Here is a 22,571-nt window from a genome sequence, read left to right on the forward strand (position 1 = left end):
CTGGGTGGATTCAGCATCTAAAGATCAGAATTTTCTTTAAAGACAATTTGGAGTCAATCATAATCGTCATGAACAGGTTCATCAAGCTTTTGTGTGCAAACCTGAATTTTGTTTCAGACAACAGGCTTTAGGAAAAGCTACTGAAATTGCTCGGTGGAGATTTCCAGCAAGTGTTCTGTCATCTTACCAAAGGTTAGAGGTTTGTTTTTCAGGATGTTCTCTAGCTAGTTTCATGCAGTGTTTGGCCTGGTTCTTACCAACAGCACATGGAATAATGGCTGTAAATCTGAGAAACCAAGGTGGTAAGTTGGAATAACTATGTTAAATCTTCAGCCAACTTATTGGGGGTCTTCAGTCACTTGAGGAAAACTATAACTATAGCTCACAATTCAGCCTTAGTCCAGGGAACATAAGGAACTTGAGTTTTATTTAGATTCTCAGAAAACTTAACTTTAAAGAAGCAGGTTTTAATAGGTTCAGAAGAGGAGGGAGCAGCAGAGAAATTAGTAGGAAAAGGCAAGTTCAGCAGAGAGAATAGACAAAAATGGTGCCAGAGATGGGGCCTGAGTACAAGATGAGTGCAGATGAAGGGAGGGAGAAAAAGGCCTCAGAAACCATTTTGATGTCTTTTAATTGTTTGCCTCAGTTCATTCAGAAATAGCATTTTGCAAAAAGGCAAACTCAGAATCCTGAAAAAGTCTGGAAGCCTCAAAGTACTATTTAAAATAGGCATCCCAGAGATAAAGAGTTTGCTAGACAAACAAAAGTTAAAGGAATTCATGACCACTAAACTAGCCCTACAAGAAATGTTAAAGGGGACCCTGAGTGTAAAGACAGACCATAAGTAGGAGTAAGAAAAGTAGGAAACACAAAAGCAGTATAAGTAAGTATATCTATAAAATCAGTCAAGGGATTCACAAAATAAAAGGATGTAAATTATGAAACCATATACCTCAAATGTGGGAGTGTGGAGAAGGGTAAAGAATGGGTTCAAACTTAAGTGACCATCAACTTCATATAAACTGCTATATGCTGAAGATGCTATTTGCAAACCTAATGGTAACCACAATTCAAAAACCAGTAATAGATATGCAAAGAGTAAAGAGAAAGGAACCCAAGTATACCACTTAGGCCAACTAATCAAAGAGAGAAAGAGAAGAAAGGAACAGAGAAGAACTATAAAAGTAACCATAAAACAAGTAACAAAATACCTATCGGTAGTTACTTTGAATGCAAATAGACTAAACGCTCCAATCGAAAGACCTAGAATGTCAGAATGGATAAAAAGCAAGACCCATCTATATGCTGCCTACAAGAGACTCATTTCAGACCTAAAAACACCTTCTAAATGAACATAAGGGGATAGAGAAACATCTGTCATGCAAATGGATGTCAAAAGAAAGCCCAGGTGGCAATACTTACATTAGACAAACTACACTGTTTTTTAAGACAAAATAGGCTTTAAAACAAAGACTGTAACGAGACAAAGGACAAGGGGATAATCCAATAAGAAGATATAACAGTTGTAAATATTTATGCACCCAACATAAGAGCATCCAAATATATAAAACAGTTAATAATATATAGGAACTGATTAATAGTAATGCAATAATAGTAGAGGACTTTAACATCCCACTCACATTGATGGATCATCCAAACAAAATATCAACAAGGACCGTGGCTTTGAATGACACATTGGACCAAATGGATCTCACATAACATTCAGAACATTCCATCCTAAAACAGCAAAATATACACTCTTTTCGAGTACACAAAGATCTTCAAAACATACTGGGCCACAAAACAAGTCTCAACAAATTGAAAAAAATCAAAGGCATACCATTCATCTTTTTTGAACACAACACTGTGCATCCACAAGAAAAATCTGGAAAGACAGGGCTCCTGGGTGGCTCAGTTGGTTAAGCATCTGCCTTCAGCTCAGGTCACGATCTCGAGGTCCTGGGATTGAGCCCCATGTCAAGCTCCCTGCTCAGCAGGGAGTCTGCTTCTCTCCCTCTGTCCCTCTCCCCCACTCGTGCGCACTCTGTCTCAAATAAAATCTTTTTAAAATTTTTTTAAAATTTAAAAAATCTGCAAAGAGGACATACCTGGAGGCTAAATAACATGCTACTAAACAATGGGTCAACCAAGAAATCAAAGAGGACATAAAAACTTAAATGGAAATAAGTGAAATCAGATTTTAGTCTGAAATTTTTTAGATGCCACAAAAGCTGTTCTAAGAGGGAAGTTTATGGCCTACCTTAAGAAGCAAGAAAAATCTCAAACAACCTAACCTTATACTTAAAGGAGCTAGAAAAAGAAGAACAAACAAAACCCAAACGACAAAGGAAGAAATTATAAGTATTAGAGCAGAAATAAATGAAATAGTAACTAAAAATACAGTAGAGCAGACTAATGACACCCAGAGCTAGTTCTTTGAAAAGATAACAAAATTAATAAACGCTGACCCAGACTTGTCAAAAAAAAAAAAAAATCAGCAAAGAGGAGAAATAACCGACACCACAGAAATATAAAGTATTATAAGAGAATATTATGAAAAATTATATGCCAGCAAATTGGACATCCTAAAAGAAACACACATATTTCTAGAAACATTTAACCTCCCAAAACTATCAGAAAGAAATCGAAAATTTTAAACAGACTGATTACAAGGAATGAAATTGAATCAATAATCAAAATACTCCCCACAAACAAAAGTCCAGGACCAGATGGCTTCATGGGTGAATTCTATCAAATATTTAAAGAATTAATACGTAGGGTGAGCATCCACCTTCAGCTCCGGTCATGATCTCAGGGTCCTGGGATTGAGTCCTGCATCGGGCTCCCTGCTCAGCAGGGAGTCTGCTGCTTCCTCTCTGTCAAATACATCTTAAAAAAGAAAAAGAATTAATACCTATTCTTAAACTATACAAAATATCAGAAGATGAAGGAAAGGTTCTGTATTCATTCTATGAGGCCAGGATTTCCCTGATTCCAAAACCAGATAAAGACACTACAGAAAAAAAGAACTACAGGCCAATATCTCTGATGAACATAAATGTAAAAATCCTCAACAAAATATTAGCAAACTGAATCCAACAATACATTAAAAAAAAAACTATTCACAACAAGTGGGATTTATTCCAGGGATGCAAGGGTGGTTCAGTATTCCCAAATCAGTCAACGTGGCACATCACAGCAACAAGGGAAAGGATGAAAAACATCTGATCATTTCAATAGATGTAAGAAAAGCATTTGACAAAGTACAACATTCATTCATGATAAAAACCCTCAACAAAGTAGGTTTAGAGGAAACCTACTTCAACATGATAAAAGCCATATATGAAAAACCCACAGCAAACATTGTACTTAGGTGAAAAACTGAAGATCAGGAACATAACAAGGTTGTCCACTTTTAATCAACATAGTATTTGAAGTCCTAGCCACAGCAATCAGACAACAAAAACAAAAAGATCCAAATTGGTAAGGAAGAAGTAAATCATTTAAAGATGGCTTGATACTATATATAGAAAATCCTAAAGACACCGCCAAAATAGTACTAGAACTGATCAATGGATTCAGTAAGGTCGCAGGATACAAAATCAGTATACAGAAATCCAGGGCCCCTGACTGGCTCAGTTGGTGGAGCATGTGACTCTTGATCTCAGGGTCATGAATTCAAGCTCCATGTTAGGTGTGGAGCCTACTTCAAAAAAAATATTTTTTTCCAGAAGTCCATTGCATTTCTATACCCTAATAGTGAAGTAGCAGAAAGAGAAATTAAGGGGGGGAAAAACAGTTGCATCAGAAATAGTAAAAACTTAGCAATAAACTTAACCCAGGAGGTGAAAGACCTAAATTCTGTAAACTGTGAAACACTGACGAAACTGAAGACGACACAAATGGAAAGATAATGCATTCTCATGGATTTGAAGAACAAATACTGTTAAAATGTCCATACAATGAAAGAATCTACAGGTACGATACAATCCCTATCGAAATACCAACACCATTTTTCACAAAACTAGAATAATACTGAAATATGTATGGAACCACTAAAGACCTCAAATAGCCAAAGCAGTGTTGAAAAAGAACAAAACTAGAGGTATCACAAGCACAGGTCTCAAGATATACTGCAAAGCTGTAATAATCAAAACAGCATGGTACTGGCACAAATATAGACACACAGATCAATAGAAGAGAACCCAGAAATAAATCAATGATTATATGGTTAATTAATCTTCCAAGAAAGGAGACAAAAAAGTGCAATGGGAAAAAGTCTCTTAAACAAATGGTGGTGGGAAAACTGGACAGCTACATATAAAAGAATGATACTGGACTGCTTTTTTATACCATACACAAAAATTAAACTCAGAATTAAAGACCTAAATGTGAAACCTGAAACCATAAAAATCCTTGAAGAGAGCACAAGCAGTAATTTCCCTGACATCAGGTCTAGTAATATTTTTATCTAGTAATATCTAGTAATGTCTCCTGAGGCAAATGAAACCAAATAAAAAATAACTAATGGAACTACGCCAAAATAAAAAGTTTGTGCACAGCAAAGGAAACAACCAAGAAAATTAAAAGCATACTGAATGGGAGATGATGTTTGCAAATGACGTATCTGATGAAGGGTTAGTATCCAAATATACAAAGAACTTACACAACTCAACACAAATATTCCAGTTAGAAAATGGACAGAAGACATGACAAACAGACATTTCTCCAAAGAAGACGTACAGATGGCCAACAGACAGACACGTGAAAAGATGCTCAACATCACTTATCATCAGGGAATTGCAAATCAAAACCCACAATGAGGTATCTCACACCTGTCAGAATGGCTAAAAACTAAAACACAAACAGCAAGTGTTGGTGAGGATGTGGAGAAAAAGGAACAACCCCCCCCCCCCCTTGTGCTGTTGGTGGGAATGCAAACTGGTTCAGCCACTATGGAATACAGTATGGAGATTTCATCAAAAAATTTAAAATAGAACTACCATATCCACTACTGGATATATACCAAAAAATATAAAAACACTAGTTCAAAAAGATATATGCACCCCTATGTTTATTGCAGCATTATTTATAATAGCCAAACCATGGAAGCAGTCCCAAGTGTCCCATCAAGAGATGAATGGATAAAGGTTGTATATACATACAATGGAATATTAGCCATAAAAAATAAAATCTTGCTGTTTACAGCAGTGTGGGTATATCTACAGGGTTTAATGCTAAGTGAAATAAGAGAAGGGACAACATACCATATGATTTCACTCGTGTGGAATTTAAGAAATAAACAAGGAACAAAAGAGACAAACCAAAAAAACAGCCTCTGAACTATAGAGAGCAAACTAATGGTTACCAGAAGGGAGATGGGAAAAAGGAGGAATGTGTGAAATAGGTAAAGGGGACTAAGAGTACACATATCATGATGAGCACTGTGTAATGTATAGAACTGTTGAATCACTATATTGTGCACCTGAAACTAATATAACACTATATGTTAACTATATTGGAATTAAAATTAAAAATTTTTTTCTGGGCACCTGGGTGGCTCAGTTGTTAAGCATCTGCCTTCGGCTCAGGTCATGATACCAGGGTCCTGGGATCGAGCCCACATCTGGCTTCCTGCTCAGCAGCAAGTTTGCTTCTCCCTCTTCCACTCTTCCACTCCCCCTGCTGTGTTCTCTCTCTCGCTGTATCTCTCTCTGTCAAATAAATAAAATTTTTAAAAAAATTTTTTTTCTGGGCGCCTAGGTGGCTCAGTTGGTTAAGCGACTGCCTTCAGCTCAGGTCATGATCCTGGAGTCCCAGGATCGAGTCCGGCATCGGGCTCCTTGCTCAGCAGGGAGTCTGCTTCTCCCTCTGACCCTCCCCCCTCATGCGCTCTCTATCTCATTCTCTCTCAAATAAATAAAATCTTTAAAAAAAAATAAAAAATAAAATAAAAAATAATTTTTTCTAATAAAAAATAGGCATCCTGGTCCACTGTGCTTTGTTTTTCTACCAGTCATAGCCTTTTTTTTTTTTTTTTTTTAAGATTTTATTCATTTTTTGACGGAGACACAGCGAGAGAGGGAACACAAGCAAGGGTAGTGGGAGAGGAAGAAGCAGGCTTCCTGCCCAGCAGGGAGCCTGATGTGGGGCTTGATCCCAGGACCCTGGGATCATGACCTGAGCTGAAGGCAGATGCTTAACGACTGAGCCACCCAGGCGCCCCCGGTTATAGCCTTCTAATTTAAATTTGAGTAAGACGAGTTTGGGAATTTAAAAGTTCCCCATAATGCCATTGAAGTTCAGAATTACTTTTGGCTAAGTTGATCCATTTAGTTATAAATGTGGATGCATAGGGACCATAGATTTTAAACATAAAACAAGCCAGAATCCCAGAAAGATGGAGAGGAAATGGCGGGGGATGGGGGGGCACCTTCAAGCATTTTGATGACTGAGTTCCCATTTCATAGAGACTTTTCCCTAGAGCAGAGAAAATTTCTAAACAGCACAATTTCAACAGGAACAGTCTGGTTCCAAAAAGGAGTCAGACTGAAGGTTACAACAGTTTCAGTAGGCAGAGTCTGGGTCCAGACAGGAGTTGGGCCTAAGACCAGTACAATTTTATCAGGAACAGTCCAAGTCCTAAAAAGAGTCAGACCTGGGGCACCTGGGTGGCTCAGTCGTTAAGCGTCTGCCTTCGGCTCAGGTCATAATCCTGGGGTCCTGGGATTGAGCCCCGCATCAGGCTCCCTGCTTGGCGGGAGGCCTGCTCCTCCCTCTCCCATTCCCCCTGCTTGTGTTCCCTCTCTCACTGTGTCTGTCAAATAAATAAATAAAATCTTAAAAAAAAAAAAAAAAAAGAGACCGAAGGCCAAACAAGTAACCTCAAGAGACTTAAACACAAACAAGAAAAACTCAAGGCCCTAAAACAGATCCCAAATGAAGCCTGGGGAGCTTGAACACAAAGCATGGCACTCAAAATCCAGAGAAAAACTTACCTTCAAATCCCAGCGTTGGTGAGTAAGCAGCAAATCCACTTGGCTCTGTAGGTAACCATCATCTCACCAGCCTCAGAGTTGCTGACGGTCTTCACTGGATCCCATTTCTGATCACCAAGTTGTGTTAATCTTAAAAATAAAACTGTCCGTTATTTTATCAGCAAAAAAATGGATTTATTCAGGAATAAATTGCAGTCTAGGACAAATAGGACAAAACCATTGGCAAGTCCACAGAAGGAAGGAGAGGAATGCCCTTTTATAGAGGAAAGTGGGATATTGGGAAGGCTATTATAAACAAAAAAGTCCATTGGAGTAAACTGGGAACTGGAAGTATAGTGGCTTTTCATTGGCTGAGATGTGTCTCTCATTGGCTGGATTGTTCTGTGGGTGGAGGAAAGCCTCCTGCTGGGATAGCAAAGTAGTATCCATGTGCAATGTCCTTCTCTTCCTCTTGGGTCTGGAATTGAGGAGTGGTAGGGTGTGAGAGCTTGCCCTGCCGGCCTCCTGACTCCATTCTAAAAGGTTTCCTTTTATTTTCACATTTTTAAATCTACATGGCGGGGGGGATGTTTGTTCTACCTTTATTACATTGTGTTCAGATACTACAACCTTTACAGTTCTTGCAATCGAATTTGGAAATGATTATGGTGTTGTGGAAGTGCTTGTGTAATTATTTTTTGCAACTGTTCCGAAGTTATTTGAAAAGACATTTCTCTGTAAGATGTTTACTTGCAGGCTCTTGCCTTTTCTTTTGAATACAAACTTCTTTTTTTTATCTTTCCTATAATCCCACTTAAGAAACAATACTACAGGGGCACCTGGGTGGCTCAGTTGGTTAGCGTCTGCCTTTGGCTCAGGTCATGGTCCCAGGGTCCTGGGATGAGCCCCACAACAACTCCCTGCTCTGCAGGGAGCCTGCTTTTCCCTCTCCCTCTGCCTGCCACTCCCCCTGCTTGTGTTCTCTGTCAAATAAATAAATAAAATCTTTTTTAAAAAAAAGCAATACTACAGCTTGATCACTCTATCAAAATACAATATAACGCATCAAGATTCAAGTGAAATACATGAATCTCACATCAAATTTCTTGACTATAGATTCATTTTTCCAGTGACCAACCCTACTACTATTCATTCCTCAGATGTTTCTCTCCTTGGTTAGTAAAATTTTACTTTCACTTGGAAGCAGAGTGGTCTAGGGGAAAGAATATAAATTTTAGGTCAGACAGACCTGGATTTTAATCCAAGCTCCACCACTTCCATAAGTTTGGTTGACCAAGTTATTTAACGTCTTTAAACCTCAGTTTCCTCTCCTGTAATAAAAGAATAAAAAGCCAAGAATTAATACTCCCATCAGCTGCAGGGGCTACTAGCCTTCTTAGGAAAAGCACCATTGTTAGCAGTCTAAGAGAAAATAGGGAAGTAGGAAAAGCAAACAAAAACTGCATTTAACATGCAGTTTTAATACAGTAAATAAAAGTTTTGGGAGGCATATGTTTTCAAAACAAATCAGACTTAAGACCTGTTCCAGGGAGAATCCCTATTTCCTGCATCCCCTCATCAGATTTTGAGGAAATTTTTATTGAATTATTATCTACTAAGATAGGTTCTTCCTCAAGTGTTTTATTATGCAGAAGTTTTGTTTTAGTTTTGAACTACCCATAACTAGTTTGAAATGTTATTTTTGTACTTACATTCTCTGTTTTTGTTTTGTTTTGTTTGCAGTCCTAGCAAATTTCCAAACTATTTTTACATTTAAAAAGGAGTGTGCTGGCTGGCTCAGTTGGTAACGCATGTGACTCTTGATCTTGAGATTGTGAGTTCGATCCCCACCTTAGGTTTAGAGATAACCTTTTACTTAAGACTTTATTTGTTATTTGAGAGAGAGAGCACGAGCAGGGTGAGGGGCAGAGGGAGAAGCAGGCTCCCCGCTGAGCAGGGAGCCTGACGCGGGGCTCGATCTAGGGACTCAGGAATCATGACTTGAGCTGAAGGCAGACACTTAACCAACTGAGCCACCAGTTGGTTAAGATAACTTTTTTTTAAAAAATTTTATTTTTAAGTAATTACTATGCCTATAAACCTACTTTTTTAAGCCTGTGTTTTTATTCATGTATATGTAGGATGGGACATAAAAAGATCTTGCAGTACTATTGCTGTAGATCTTTCTATATAGTCTTTCTGAGAGGGAAGCAAATTTGTTATCATGTGCTTTTAAAATAATTGAACCAAATAGGCATTTAAGTGTTAAGTCCTAGCCAACACAAACAAATGGAAAGATATTCCATGCTCATGGATTAGGAGAAATAATATTGTTAAAATGTCCATACTACCCAAAGCAACCTACTACAGATACAGTGTAATCCCTATCAAAATACCAACAGCATTTTACACAGAACTCGAACAAATAATACTAAAATTTGTATGGACTGAATAGCCAAAGCAGTCTTGAAGAAGAAGAACAAAGCCGGAGATAGCACAACCCCAGATTTCAAGACCTACTACAAAGCTGTAGTAATCAAAACAGTATGGTACTGGCACAAAAATAGACATATAGATCAATGGAATAGAATAGAGAACCCAGAAATAAACCCATGTTTATATGGTCAGTCTACAATAAATACTGACTAATCTTTTGGTTTCAAGTGATAGAAACTTAAGTTACCTTAAATAAAAAAGAGGTTATTAATTCAGAGGTTCTCAGGAAGGTTCTACCTACCAAGCTGTGGGAAGGGCAGAAATTCGGCTGAGTCTCAGGAGTTACTGGAGCAATGAAACATTGGCAGGATTCTCTGTCTGCTTCCCCCCCTTTGCTACTTTTCTTCGTAAGGCAGCTGTATTCTCAGTCATTGCAGAATTCCTTTACATAGGAGATGTAGTTCCCCACAGATTTTACACTCTTAGCCACTACAGAATTAAACATAATGATCTTTCTTGGCCATGTCAAAAAGCTCATGGGTAGAACTGATGGATGTGGCATGACTTAGTTGCTCTTTCAGGGACCAACTGACTATAGAGGGTGGGGTACTATGATAGGTTCATGTTAATAAGGTAGCAATCTCTAGACTAGTCAGCTGATTATTTTTACTAACCATGTGGGTGCTTGAAGGACTAGTTCTTAAAAAAAGAGTACTAGACAAAAGGCCATGTAGAGCCTCCTACCATAGGACAGTGGGATCCCATGGTTTTCATCATGTGCTGTGTAAGCCCCCAGAGTCCTTGTCACAGTTCATGGCAAGATCGGTTTCCATAAATAACTTACCACCTTAACTTGTACTGCTAGTCATGTATAAGCACAAACATTGCCTTAGACGATACGTACTCTGTGCAGAAGGAATAAAAGAATAGATGATACTTTTCCAGACATGTATCCACCTAAATAAGTATTCTGTATCTTAAATAATATTATAAAATGATTATCTTTTTTTTTTTTTTTTGCTATTGATAAGTTTATTTTCATTGATTTTCAAGATCTGCTGAACTCTGGATCTACGATCGGTCGGTAGGGCTATGTGGTGCCATATATATCTGCCTCTGGCTCCTGAAGTTCTGTTCACCATCTCCAGCAGGCTCAGATTCTGGAAAAGCTTGAACTCTCTCATTCAGAGATCCTGTTCCTGGTCTTGTCTCTGTTCTGAGTCTTGATCATCAGGTTCTCTTTTTCTCTGGACATGGAATCTGGATCTCCGATTTTGAAACCAAATTTGGACTCTTGACTCTGGAATGCCAATTTCTTTAGCAAGTTGCTCTCTGGTATCAATGCCAGGATAAGGGTTGTTCATAAATGCCTCGATGAGGGTGTGTAATTGCGAAGAAGTGTAGCTGGTACGACACCGTCTGTCTTCTCTACTTTGAATCTCCTCTTCAGAGTGATCTTGGTCTTGACTTGATTCTAAGTCCTCATCGGGTTCTGATTTTTTCTGGCACTGGTGCCTTAGCTCTTTGATTCTGAAACCAAATCTGGATTCTGGACTCATCAGTGTTGATTTCTAAAGCGAGTCTTTGTTTGGTAGCATAACCTGGGTAAGGATTTTGGTGAAATGCCTTGATGAGGATTTTTAATTGATCTTCTGTGAATTTGGTGCGGCTGCGTCTCTGATTCATTGTTATGGTCTTGTTTGGAGAGTTGTCTTAGGCCATGTTGGAAGAGAGTTCTGAAGTCTAAGGATCCTATAAAATGATTATCTTTAAGTAATTTCCTAGTATGAAATGACTTTTAACTTCTCACTATCATTAGAAAGATGATCTTGGGCCTTTGTTGGACTCAGATGTTATGTAAAAGTTTGTCTCAGTCTGTCAAATAATGGTTTTATTTTTACTTTGTTTCAGTGAGGAGGTAGATTTGGAACTTCCAAGCACTGAAAATGAATATGTATCAACTTCAGAACCTGATATTGGTGGGCAACCCAAAGTGATATTTAAAGAAAAAACAGTCACTTCTCTTGGAGTCATGGCAGATGGAGTGGCCCCAGTCTTTAAAAAGAGAAGAATTGAAAATGGAAAATCTAGAAATTTAAGGCAACGAGGTGATGATCAATAATTTAAAAAGAGCTTTTTGTATTTGCTTTTTGGACAGCATGGAGACTGTACATCTTGAAGTTCCTCTGTGTTTGTTTAAATGCTAAAAATTTAGATTTATTCTAAATGTATTTTATGTGAATCTAAAATAAATCTTCTTTCATGTGAAACTTATTTTTGCTCCTAAAATGGAAGCCTACCACATTTCATTGTAATACAGTGTATTATGTTCAGTGTCTAAAAATTGCTAATTGTGACATAATATAAGATGCTATGTATCTGTTACTTAAAACATGGAAAAGCAAGGCCTTTATTCCATTCTTACTCAAAAGCACATTCTTATCCTGCACTGAAAATGCATTACTTTTGCACACTGATATTAACTTATCCAAGACCTACGAATCAGACAACATAAGAGAAAATTCACAGGCCCATGATGGTTCAGTTCTGAGGATCCTGTCAGAAGGCTGATGGAGAAAGTGTATGTGTGTTAGCTTACCGTACTCAGTTTAAGGTCAAGGGCCAAAGAACAGGACTGCTACTCAGGTACTTCAAATGTAGCCGCTTAATATGGAATGAAAATTCGACCAAAGGTAGATATGTATATTTTCCCAGTTCAGCAACAAGCATTGCTTTTAAACATTATTACTTTGTTAGGCATTATGCTAGGAGCTGAAGATATAAAGATGAATAAGATATATCTTTGTTCTTCATGACTTCTCATGCTAGCATAGTCATTCCCACAGTCATGTACTCTGTTTAACAACCTTACATGTACTGGAAAATAAATTTTAAGGCTTATTTAAAGCTATGTAGATGAAAGCTTGAAAAAAATAGTATGGTCTCTGGCTTCCGTAAAGTTTTTAGTGTTCTCTTAGACAAATGGGAAATGTCTTATTTTCTAGTTAAATTTCTCAAAAAGTAGAATTTTATTTTATCCATTTGAAGTAAGTTTCTTCCCTTTATTACTCAAAATCTTAAAATTATATTTTTTATAAATTGTACAGTATTTAACGTTTGGTAGTAAATATTTGTCTTTTTAAGTTTACTAATGTACATGTAAGAAAATTATAGCTTATTAAAAACTTTATGAAAAATAATATTGGGGTTTTTTTCCTTCTAATACTCAACAGAGTCAATGTAGCATTGGTGAAGCAGTATTTGGAGATTTGTCTTTATATTTGTTCAGTCTACTTATTTGGATATTTCATGAATATATAGCATGATGATAAAGAAATATTTTAGATTCTCAATAGCCCATTTGTCATCTACCTAAGCAGTGTATTTTGGTGCTTGACAGTCCTCAATTGAGAAGGTAGTAAAACCATAAATGGAGTGCTGCTTTATTTTACCCCTGTTTAGCTCATACAAAATACGCAAAAAAAAAAAAAAACACCTTATCAGGAGCTTGGGAAGATGGTGGAGTAGGAGGCTCCTGGGCTCACCCCATCCCACGTTTGTAAGTCAATAAACAGAAGCACAATCCAAAGACTAGCAGAACAGACTCCACAACTAAATACAGAGAAGGAACTGCACCTGAAAGTTTAGGAAGGTCAGAAAGGCAGAGGGAGGCTGCCCACGGGAGGGGAGGGAGCTGTGCGTGTGGAGAGGGCAGATTAACGGGCCCTTGCGTCAGGGAGCTCACATGGGATAGGTTAATCCCCGTAAGGTTTGGCTTGAAAAATCAGAGGGACTGAATTCTTTGAGTTTGTAAAACCAGTGGGACTTGGAGCCTGCAGCTTTAAAAGTCAACAGACTCAGCCCTGGGCGAGTGATTGCTGGGTTTCCACCCTTAAAGAGCAGCCTACTTACAGAGGCAACATAAAAACAGCAGTTTGCCAATGCTGGGGGAACAGGGGACAGATCTGTTCATACCGAGCACAGAGTATGTTAGGGGACTTCAAAAATGAGGGAGCTGGCAGGCGCATTTTCCTCCCGTACCCCCCAGCATAAACGGAGCCACCTGCGGGAGGTGGCGCTGCACAGACACCGCTACGTAACGTGCTACCAGAACACCACACGTACGGTTACCCCAGAGCCCTTGCCTCCTCCAAGCCTGCCAGCCTCGTCCCTGGGCTCAGCGCAAGTTTTGGTTTGTTTTTAAAGTTTTTATTTTTTTAAGTAATCTACACCCGGTGTGGGGCTCAAACTCCCCAACCTGAGACCAAGAGTCACGTGTTCCCCTGACCGAGCCAACCAAGCGCCCCCTCAGGGCAAATTTTGTTAAAGCCGCGCTTACACCCTACTGAGCCACCCGGTACACAGCTGCCGCTGCGTGAATTGCTCAGCTGCTGCCCCACGCCCAACCTCACATCCCCCCTTGGCCCCAGCACACAGCCCTCAGCTGCCACAGTGCTTTGGGGGATCCGGCGTAGGACTAGAGCCCCGACAGAAATTTTGCTGGCACTACTGCCCCGCTGCCAAGTTCCCCAGCAGGCATGCCCCTCAGAGCTGGCCTGCCTGGGTCCCACAGACACCACAGAGAACAAGCACAGCCCCCTACAGCAGAGTCCGTGCAGATGACTGCACTAAAAGGAAAAGTGACTCAGACCCAACGGGGGCGTAAGCAAAATGCGTAGGATACTCTCCTAAAGTGCCAAGTTCTGATAAACAGGACACTGCACTGCAGGGCACTCCGGGACCTCCTCTTCATAAAGTCACTACTTTATGAAGTAGTCCCTGGGTGGCTCAGTCAGTTAAGTGTTGGACTCCTGATCTCAGCTCAGGGTCATGAGTTCAAGCCCCTACTTAAAAAAAAAAAACAGAAGACCTAGCTGACTCTCTTAACATGCAGAAACAGACGCAGAGAAGCAGACAAAATGAGACAGAAATTTATCCCAAATCAAACAAGACAAATCCATGGCCAGAGATCTAAGCAAAACAGATATAATTAACATGCCTAATAGAGAATTTAAAGCAATGATCCTAAGGATACTCAGTGGACTTGAGAAAAGAGTGGAAGACATGAGTGAGACATTTACCCAGAGATAAGGAATAACATAGCAGAGATAAAGGGCTCAATAAACAAAATGAGAAACACATTTGATGGAATAAATAGTGGGATGGAAGAAGCAGAATTAGTGACCCAGAAGACAGAGTAATGGAACATAATCAAGCTAAACAAAAGAGAGAAAAAAGAGTTACACAAAACAAGAACAGGGAATTCAGTGACTCCATCAAATGTACTAATATTTGCACTATAGGAGTCCCAGAAGAAGAGAGAAAAGGGGCAAAAAATTTATTCAAAGAAATAATAGCCGAAAACTTCCCTAATCTGGGAAAGTAAACAGATACCCAGATAGATGCAGGAGGCACAGAGAACTCCCATCAAAATCAACAAAAGCAGACCCACAAGTACGGTGCTAAAGAAAAAAAAATCTTAAAAGCAGCAAGACAAAAGAAGTCAATATCTTACAAGGGAAAACCCATAAGGCTAGTAGATTTTTCAACAGAACTTTGAAAGCCAGAAGGGAGTGGCATGATCTATTCAAAGTGCTGAATGGGAAATATCTGCAGCCAAGAATACTTTATCCAGCAAGGCTGTCATTCTGAGTAGACAGATTAAGGCTTTCCCAGACAAAAACTAAAGGAGTCTGTGACCACTAAACCAGCCCTGCAAGAAATATTAAAGAGGGATCTGTGAGTAGAAAGGAGATACCAGGGCTGCCCGGCTGGCTCAGTCATTACAGCATGTGACTCTTGATCTTGGGGTCATGAGTTCAAGCCCCACATTGAATACAGAGATTACTTAAATACATACTTTTTTTTTTTTTCTTTTTAAAGAGAGACCAAAAGTGACAGTATAAAGGTAGGAAAAACAAAAGCAGTAAAAATGAATATTTCTGTATAAAATTAGTCAAGGAACTCACCAAAAAAAGGATATAATAATATATACCTAAAATATACAGAGGAGAGGAAAAAAGAATGGGTTCAAACTTAAACGACCATCAATTTAATATAAACTGCTATTGAAGAAGAGTTTACATACAAACCTAATGATAACCATAACAGGGGCACCTGGGTGGCTTAGTTGGTTAAGTGTCCAATTCTTGATTTCAGCTCAGGACATGATCTCAGGGTTGTGAGATTGAGCCCCACATTGAACTCTGCACTCAGTGCAGAGTCAGCTTGTGGTTCTCTCTCTCACTCTCCCTATGCCCCCTCCCCGCACCGCACACACTCTCTCTCTCTCTCTCTCTAACAATAAATAAATAAATCTTAAAACAAAACCAAAAAACACTAATAGGGTGCCTGGGTGGCTCAGTTGGTTGGGTATCTGCCTTTGGCTCAAGTCATGATCCCAGGGTCCTGGGATCAAGTCCCAAGTCAGGCTTCCTGCTCGGCAAGGAGTCTGCTTCTCCCTCTCCCTCAGCTACTCTCTCTCTCTCTCTCTCCCTCTCTCTTTCTCTCCCTCTGTCAAATTAATAAAATCTTTTTAAAAATTTAAAAAATAAAAATTAAAAAAAACACTAATAAACATGCCAAGAATAAAGAGAAAGAAATCCAAATATATCACTAAGGAAAATCAGCAAAATATGAGAGAACAAGAAAGGATCAGAGAAAATCTTCAGAAATAACCACAAAATAAGTAACAAAATTACTTTGAATGTAAATGGACTAAATGGTCTAATCAAAAGATATAGGGTGACAGAATGAAAAAAAAAATAAGACCCATCTATATGCTGCCTACAAGAGACTTATTTTAGACCTCACTTGTAGATTGAAAGTAAGGGGATGGAGAAACCTCTATTATGCAAATGGATGTCAAAAGAAAGCTAAGGGGTGTTTGGGCGGCTCAGTCAGTCCAACTCTTGGTTTCAGCTCAGGTTGTGATCTCAGGGTCATAAGATCGAGGCCCACCTCAGGCTTCATGCTGAAAGCAGAGTCTGCTGAAGTTTCTCTCTCCCTCTCCCTCTGCCCCTCCCCGCCTTGGGCTCTCACTAATAAATAAATAAATCTTAAAAAAAAAAAAAAAGCTGAAGTAGCAATACTTATATCAGAAAAAACAGACTTTAAAACAAAGACCGTAACAAGAAACAAAGACACGATATAATAAGAAAGAGCGAAATCCAACAAGAAGATATAACCAATGTAAATATTTATGCACCAAACATAGGAGCACCCAAATACATAAAACAGTTAATAACAAATATAAAGGAACTAATTGATAGTAATACAATAATAGTAGCATACTTTAATGCCCCACTTAAATCCATGGACAGATCATCCAAACAAAATCAACAAGAAAACAACTTTTTTTAAAAAGATACATTTATTTATTTGAGAGAAAGAGAGACAGTACAAGTGGGGGAAGGGGCAGAAGGAGAGGACATCCAAGCAGACTCCCACTGAGTGCAGAGCCCAACACAGGCTCACGAGCCATGAAATCAGGACCTGAGCCGAATCCAAGAGTCGGAAGCCTAACCAACTGAGCCAATCAGGTGCCCCGAAAACAATAGCTTTGAATGACACACTGGAACAGAGGGATTTAACAGATATACTCAGAACATTCCATCCTAAAACCACAGAATACACATTCTTTTCAAGTATACATGGAACATTTTCCAGAACTGATCAAATATTACCCACAAAACCTCAACAAATTCAAGAAGATCAAAGTCATACCATGCATCTTTTCTGACCACAACACCATGAAACTAGAAATCAATCACAAGAAAAAATCTGGAAAGAGCACAAATATATTGAGGGGTGGGTTTTTTTGTGTTTTTTTTTTTTTTAGATTTTTTATTTATTTATTTGAGAAAGAGAGTGAGAGAGGGAGAGAGAGCACAAGAGCGGGGAGCGGGAGAGGGAGAAGCAGACTCTCTGCCGAGCAGGGAGCCCAATGTGGGACTCGATCCTGGGACTACAGGATCATGACCTGAGCCGAAGGCAGTCGCCCAACCAACTGAGCCACCTAGGCGCCCCTATATTGAGGTTTTATAACATTCTACTAAACAATGAATGGGTCAACCTGAAAATAAAAGAAGAAATTAAAAATTACACGGAAATGAATGAAAATGAAACTATAATGGTCCAAAACTTCTGGGATGCAACAAAAACTGTTCCAAGAGGAAAGTATATAGCAAAACAGGCCTACCTCAAGAAGCAAGATAAATCTCAAATAAACAACCTAACCTTACTCCTGAAGTAGCTAGAAAAAGAACAACAAAACCTAAAACCAGCAGAAAGAAGGAAATAATAAAGATTAGGGTACCTGGGTGGCTCAGTCGTTAAGCGTCTGCCTTCGGCTCAGGTCACAATCCCAGGGTCCTGGGATCGAGCCCTGTATCGGGCTCCCTGCTCTGCGGGAAGCCTGCTTCTCCCTCTCCCACTCCCCCTGCTTGTGTTCCCTCTCTCGCTGTGTCTCTCTCTGTCAAATAAATAAATCTTTAAAAAAAATAATAGGATAAATAAAATAAAAATAAATCTTAAAAAAAAGAAAACAATCCCATTTACAATTGCACCAAAAATAAGAAACCTAAAAATAAATCTAACCAAAGTGATGAAAGACCTGTACTCAGAAAATTATAAAACACCAAAGAAAGAAACTGAAGATGACACAAAGAAATAGCAAGACACCTTTCATGTCTCTCTCAAGTTTTGTGGTTTCCTCCCTAAGGGCCCTATACATTTCCTGAAACTTAAGCTTCCTGAGGGCAAGGGTTTTGTCTGTTTTGTTCACACATCATAAGTACATGGCACATTAGAAGCATTTAATACTTGTTTAAAGAATGAATGAGAAACATAATCAGAAGAGAAATAAGCAACAAAGGAAATACAGATCCTACTACTACTGTGGGAAAATACATGATCTTATACACTGCTATTTAAAATACATGCATTAATTTTTTTCTGTATTTTACGGATGTTTTGACGTCTTAAAAAGCTTCCTGGCCCCTCCCAAGGCTAGCCCTTTCTTGGAAATAACAAAGGGCTTGCCCTGGAGCACATCTTTCACCTACAAACTAACCCATCCCAAATCCACCCTCCAGCCACCTCCTTATCTAATTCTCACACACTGAACCAGCATTTTCTCTGCTCTAAGTCATCCCAGGGTCAGACAGCAGACCACCAGAGACCACTCTGATAGCCCAGCACGCCCTGGAATTATTCAAACCCACCAAGCCTAAGCTATGTACTTTGCCCTCCCTTGCCTTGCTTTTCCCACAGAAACCCCAATAAAGACTTTGGCCTAGACTTGCCCCTTGCTCCTGGCTTCTGCCAAATGATTGGCTCGCCCTGTGGCATGTGGTGATCTTCTCTGAGTCCTGTTAACTATAATAAACTTTCTCCTTCCAAACCTCAGTCTTGTCTCTTCCTGCGGCCCCGCCTACTTTACAGTGCCGTACCCAACATGTACATTTGTACAGCACTCTAAATTGATACAACAACATAGATAGAGAAACATATCAAAATTTACAAGTATGTATCTGTTAACCTGGCGATTCCATGTTCAGGGATGTATCCTAGAGCAACTCTCAGGTACTCTCACACATGCGGGAAGGGAGGAGAGAAAAACTCTCTGAAGTCCCGCTCTACAAGGGAAGTCATTTTAGATTTCTTCCTCAGTCAACAGGACTGTATATTAAGCTTATTTAAATCAAAAGGCTGATGTATGGCCCACCACACACTCATTGTCCATCTGCTCTGTGAATGAGTAGCCAAAGGAAAACCATCTCATCCTTGGGATATTGATCAAGGCTCCCACTCCCTGCATTCCTTGTGATTCCTGGCATAAAACTTGCGATTCCTGCCTATATGCTAATCTATAATCTTTTTTTTTTTTTTTAAGATTTTATTTGTTTATTTGACAGAGAGAGAGAGAGAGCACACAAGCAGGGGGAGCAGGAGAGGAAGAAGTAGACTCCCTGCGGAGCAGGGAGCCTGATGTGGGGCTCAATCCCAGGACCCTGAGATCATGACCTGAGCTGAAGACAGATGCCCAACCCACTGAGACACCCAGGCGCCCCTAATCTATAATCTTTTGAGCTTTTACAATATGTAAAAAAGTACATAACTCTGTAAAAACTGTTCATTTTCTGGCTCACTCTCTTCCCTGTGAAGAGCATGTTTCCCAGGCAGCTGTCCTATCTTGGTCTCAAATGAAAGTCTCTTTCTTACTGGTAGAGATTCTAAAAGGTTTGTGCATTTCGCGTCGACATTCCTTGGCATGGCTGGCAGGGTATCAGATCAACTCACCTGAGAACACCTGGGGGTTATCCGGAACTGTGCACTTAGCATCAGCATGGGCCCGTTGTGCCCCTCTGGCTCCTCAGCACCTCTCAGGTGTGTCAGTGAGTTCGCCTGGTACCCGGGCCTCCTCAATTTGAGTTGACGGTCCTGACTTTTATTTAAAGCTGTTCGGGGCTATCAGGAATGTTCTTCAGGTGGAAATAACCTAGAGGGATTGGGGTTGATAGGTTGGTTGTTTTAATTTGGCATTCTACTAATTGATGTTATTTATATAAGGCTTGAGTAAATTTTCTGGCTAGAGATAGGAGACTGAACAATTCAGCTCCAAGAGAAGGGACACTTGCTCTTCCAGACTATCCAGCGCTTTCAGGGGACTGAAAGCCCAGTGGACGTGTCTGAGGCTATCCTCAAGACGTGTAGCAGCCCCAGAGGAGTTTCCTGTCTCAGAAGGTTAATTAATGATTGGCTCGTCCAGGGACACACATGTGAAAATGGGTCATCCAGTGCTCTGAGGCCCCCCTGATGGTCTTAGACCTCCCTGAGATAAAGCAAGACACGTCAGAGAGGGTGTCTTGACCATTTGGAAGTGACACAAACAGTCCCCTCTCGATGCACTACACTTACCATCCTTAGATTTTGCTCAAACCTTATTCCAAAACCGAAACTACAATGAAGAGGGAGGGAGATGAGCTTTAAAAGCTGAACAACTCCCAGCAAACCAAGAACCATTCACAGGAACTCTGGCAGGCTCCATCTACAACACAGAGCCAATACTTGAAAGTGCTTATTTAAAGGGGAAAATGTAACTCTGGGTAACCTGAGTCTCAGATGGCCCAAACAGGGTTCTTTTGACATGTCAAAATTAGTCTTCTCACACACACAATTAGAGAAAATCAAGACCAAGCAACGGGAAACCAGGAAGCCACATGGTTCAGTCAGTAACACCCTGGGCTTGGTGGGGGGGAACCATTGCTCACAGAGGCACCCTGGGCTTCATCTGGTTTATTTGTTGCTGCAGCTTTCGGCATGTTAGGTCAAAACCAGCTATGTTAGATTAGAAAATGGAAAAAGACTAATTAATGGATCCATAAATTATAATGCTATCTTGTAATTAGATTTGTTTTAATAAAAAGAGATAGACAGTAGGATATTATTCAGCCATTAAAATGAATGAAATCTTGCCATTTGCAATAACATAGATAGAGGGGTGCCTGGGTGGCTCAGTCGTTAAGCGTCTACCTTCAGCTCAGGTCATGATCCCAGGGTCCTGGGATCAAGCCCCATATCGGGCTCCCCGCTCCGTGGGAAGCCTGCTTCTCCTTCTCCCACTCCCCCTGCTTGTGTTCCCTCTCTCGCTGTGTCTCTCTCTGTCAAATAAATAAATAAAATCTTTAAAAAAATATAGAGTACAATGCTAAGAGAAACCAGTCAGTCAGAGAAAGACAAATATCATACGATTTCACTTATATGTGGAATTTAAGAAACAAACAAGCAAAGAAAAAAAAATAAAGGGAGAGAGAAAAACCAAGAAACAGACTCTTAACTATAGAGAACTAATGGTTACCAGAGGGGAGGTGGGTGGGGGAATGGGTGACATAGGTGATGGGGATTAAGGAAGTGCACTTGTCATGATGAGCACTGAGTAATGTATAGAAATGTTGAATCACTATATTGCACATCTGAAACTAATATAACACTATATGGTAACAATACTGGAATTAAAATAAAAAACTTAATTAAAAAAAATTTCTGGGGTACCTAGCTAGTTCAGTCCATGGAGCATGTGACTCTTGATGTTAGGGTTGTAAGTTCGAGGCCCATGTTGGGTGTAGAGCTTAAATTTTTTTCTGAAAAAGAAAAAAATAGTAGAAATTATGTTTTACTTGCAAGAGCAACAATTATTGGTGACATATTCACTGATGTGGGAAAAAATGGTATTCTCACCAAAAATAGTGGAGAATGGGAGAAAAGAATAGTCTTTCTATTTTACTTTGAGTTTTATTATTTTTCCTAACAAAAAAAAAAGGAGATTTGGAAATTGCTCTTTTAATGTCCTCTCCACAAATATTAATGAAAAGGAGACTAGATTTTGTTTGCACTTTGTGTATATGTGTTTATGTTTGTTATAAATGTAAGATAATTTTTCTGTGTCCAGATGGTATTGCTAAAAATTAATCCTTAAAAGATCTCTATTTAATTGTTTTAAAGGCAAGCATTTATAAGAATTGTGCATTCTAAAATGCACTCAGACTAAATGTCTCTTAGAGACTAACCCAAACATTTTTCAAGTTCATATGATCTCAGAAAATATTCAATAATTAAAACTAATGTAAGTTTGTTGTTTAATTAAAATAGGTTCTTTAGATTTATCAGCATGAAATATAAAACTATTATTCTACCAAGATTTACTAAAAGTCAAAAAAGGGGCACCTGGGTGGCTCAGTCGTTAAGCGTCTGCCTTCGGCTCAGGTCATGATCCCAGGGTCCTGGGATCAAGCCCCACATTGGGCTCCCTGCTCTGCAGGAAGCCTGCTTCTCCCTCTCCCACTCCCCCTGCTTGTGTTCCCTCTCTCACTGTGTCTCTCTCTGTCAAATAAATAAATAAAATCTTAAAAACAATAAAAATAAAAATAAATAAATGTCAAATAAGCTTGTTATCTCTGTTCCAAATTACCAGCAAAAAATGACTGAAAATGATGGTTGATTTTGTCTTTTTTTTTTTTAAGATTTTATTTATTTACTTGTGACAGAGAAAGCACAAGCAGGGGGAGCAGCAAGCAGAGGGAGAAGCAGGCTCCCCACTGAGCAAGGAGCCTGATGCGGGACTCAAACCCAGGATCCTGGGATCATGACCTGAGCCAA

General features: G+C 39.4%; 2 protein-coding genes across 2 annotated transcripts in view; one reads left to right on the forward strand and one right to left on the reverse strand.

Moving 5' to 3' along the window:
• The window catches only part of WBP4 (WW domain binding protein 4), a 63,986-nt gene extending 51,400 nt beyond the window's left edge, over positions 1–12,586 (forward strand). Inside the window, exon 10 of the mRNA XM_035003279.1 lies at positions 11,325–12,586. Within this exon, the coding sequence (XP_034859170.1) occupies positions 11,325–11,535 (211 nt within the window). The 3' untranslated portion in view covers positions 11,536–12,586. The remainder of the gene's footprint in view (positions 1–11,324) is intronic.
• On the reverse strand, positions 10,598–11,150 carry LOC118009617 (double homeobox protein A-like). Its single transcript, XM_035003773.1, is given in 2 exon segments — positions 10,598–10,930; positions 10,932–11,150. Coding segments are annotated over 2 exon segments (501 nt in total). The 5' UTR covers positions 11,100–11,150.
• Positions 12,587–22,571: the final 9,985 nt, after the last annotated feature.

Source organism: Mirounga leonina, unplaced genomic scaffold, assembly GCF_011800145.1.
Source record: "Mirounga leonina isolate KUSES-001 unplaced genomic scaffold, KU_Mleo_1.0 Mir_127, whole genome shotgun sequence".
Classification (NCBI taxonomy): domain Eukaryota; kingdom Metazoa; phylum Chordata; class Mammalia; order Carnivora; family Phocidae; genus Mirounga; species Mirounga leonina.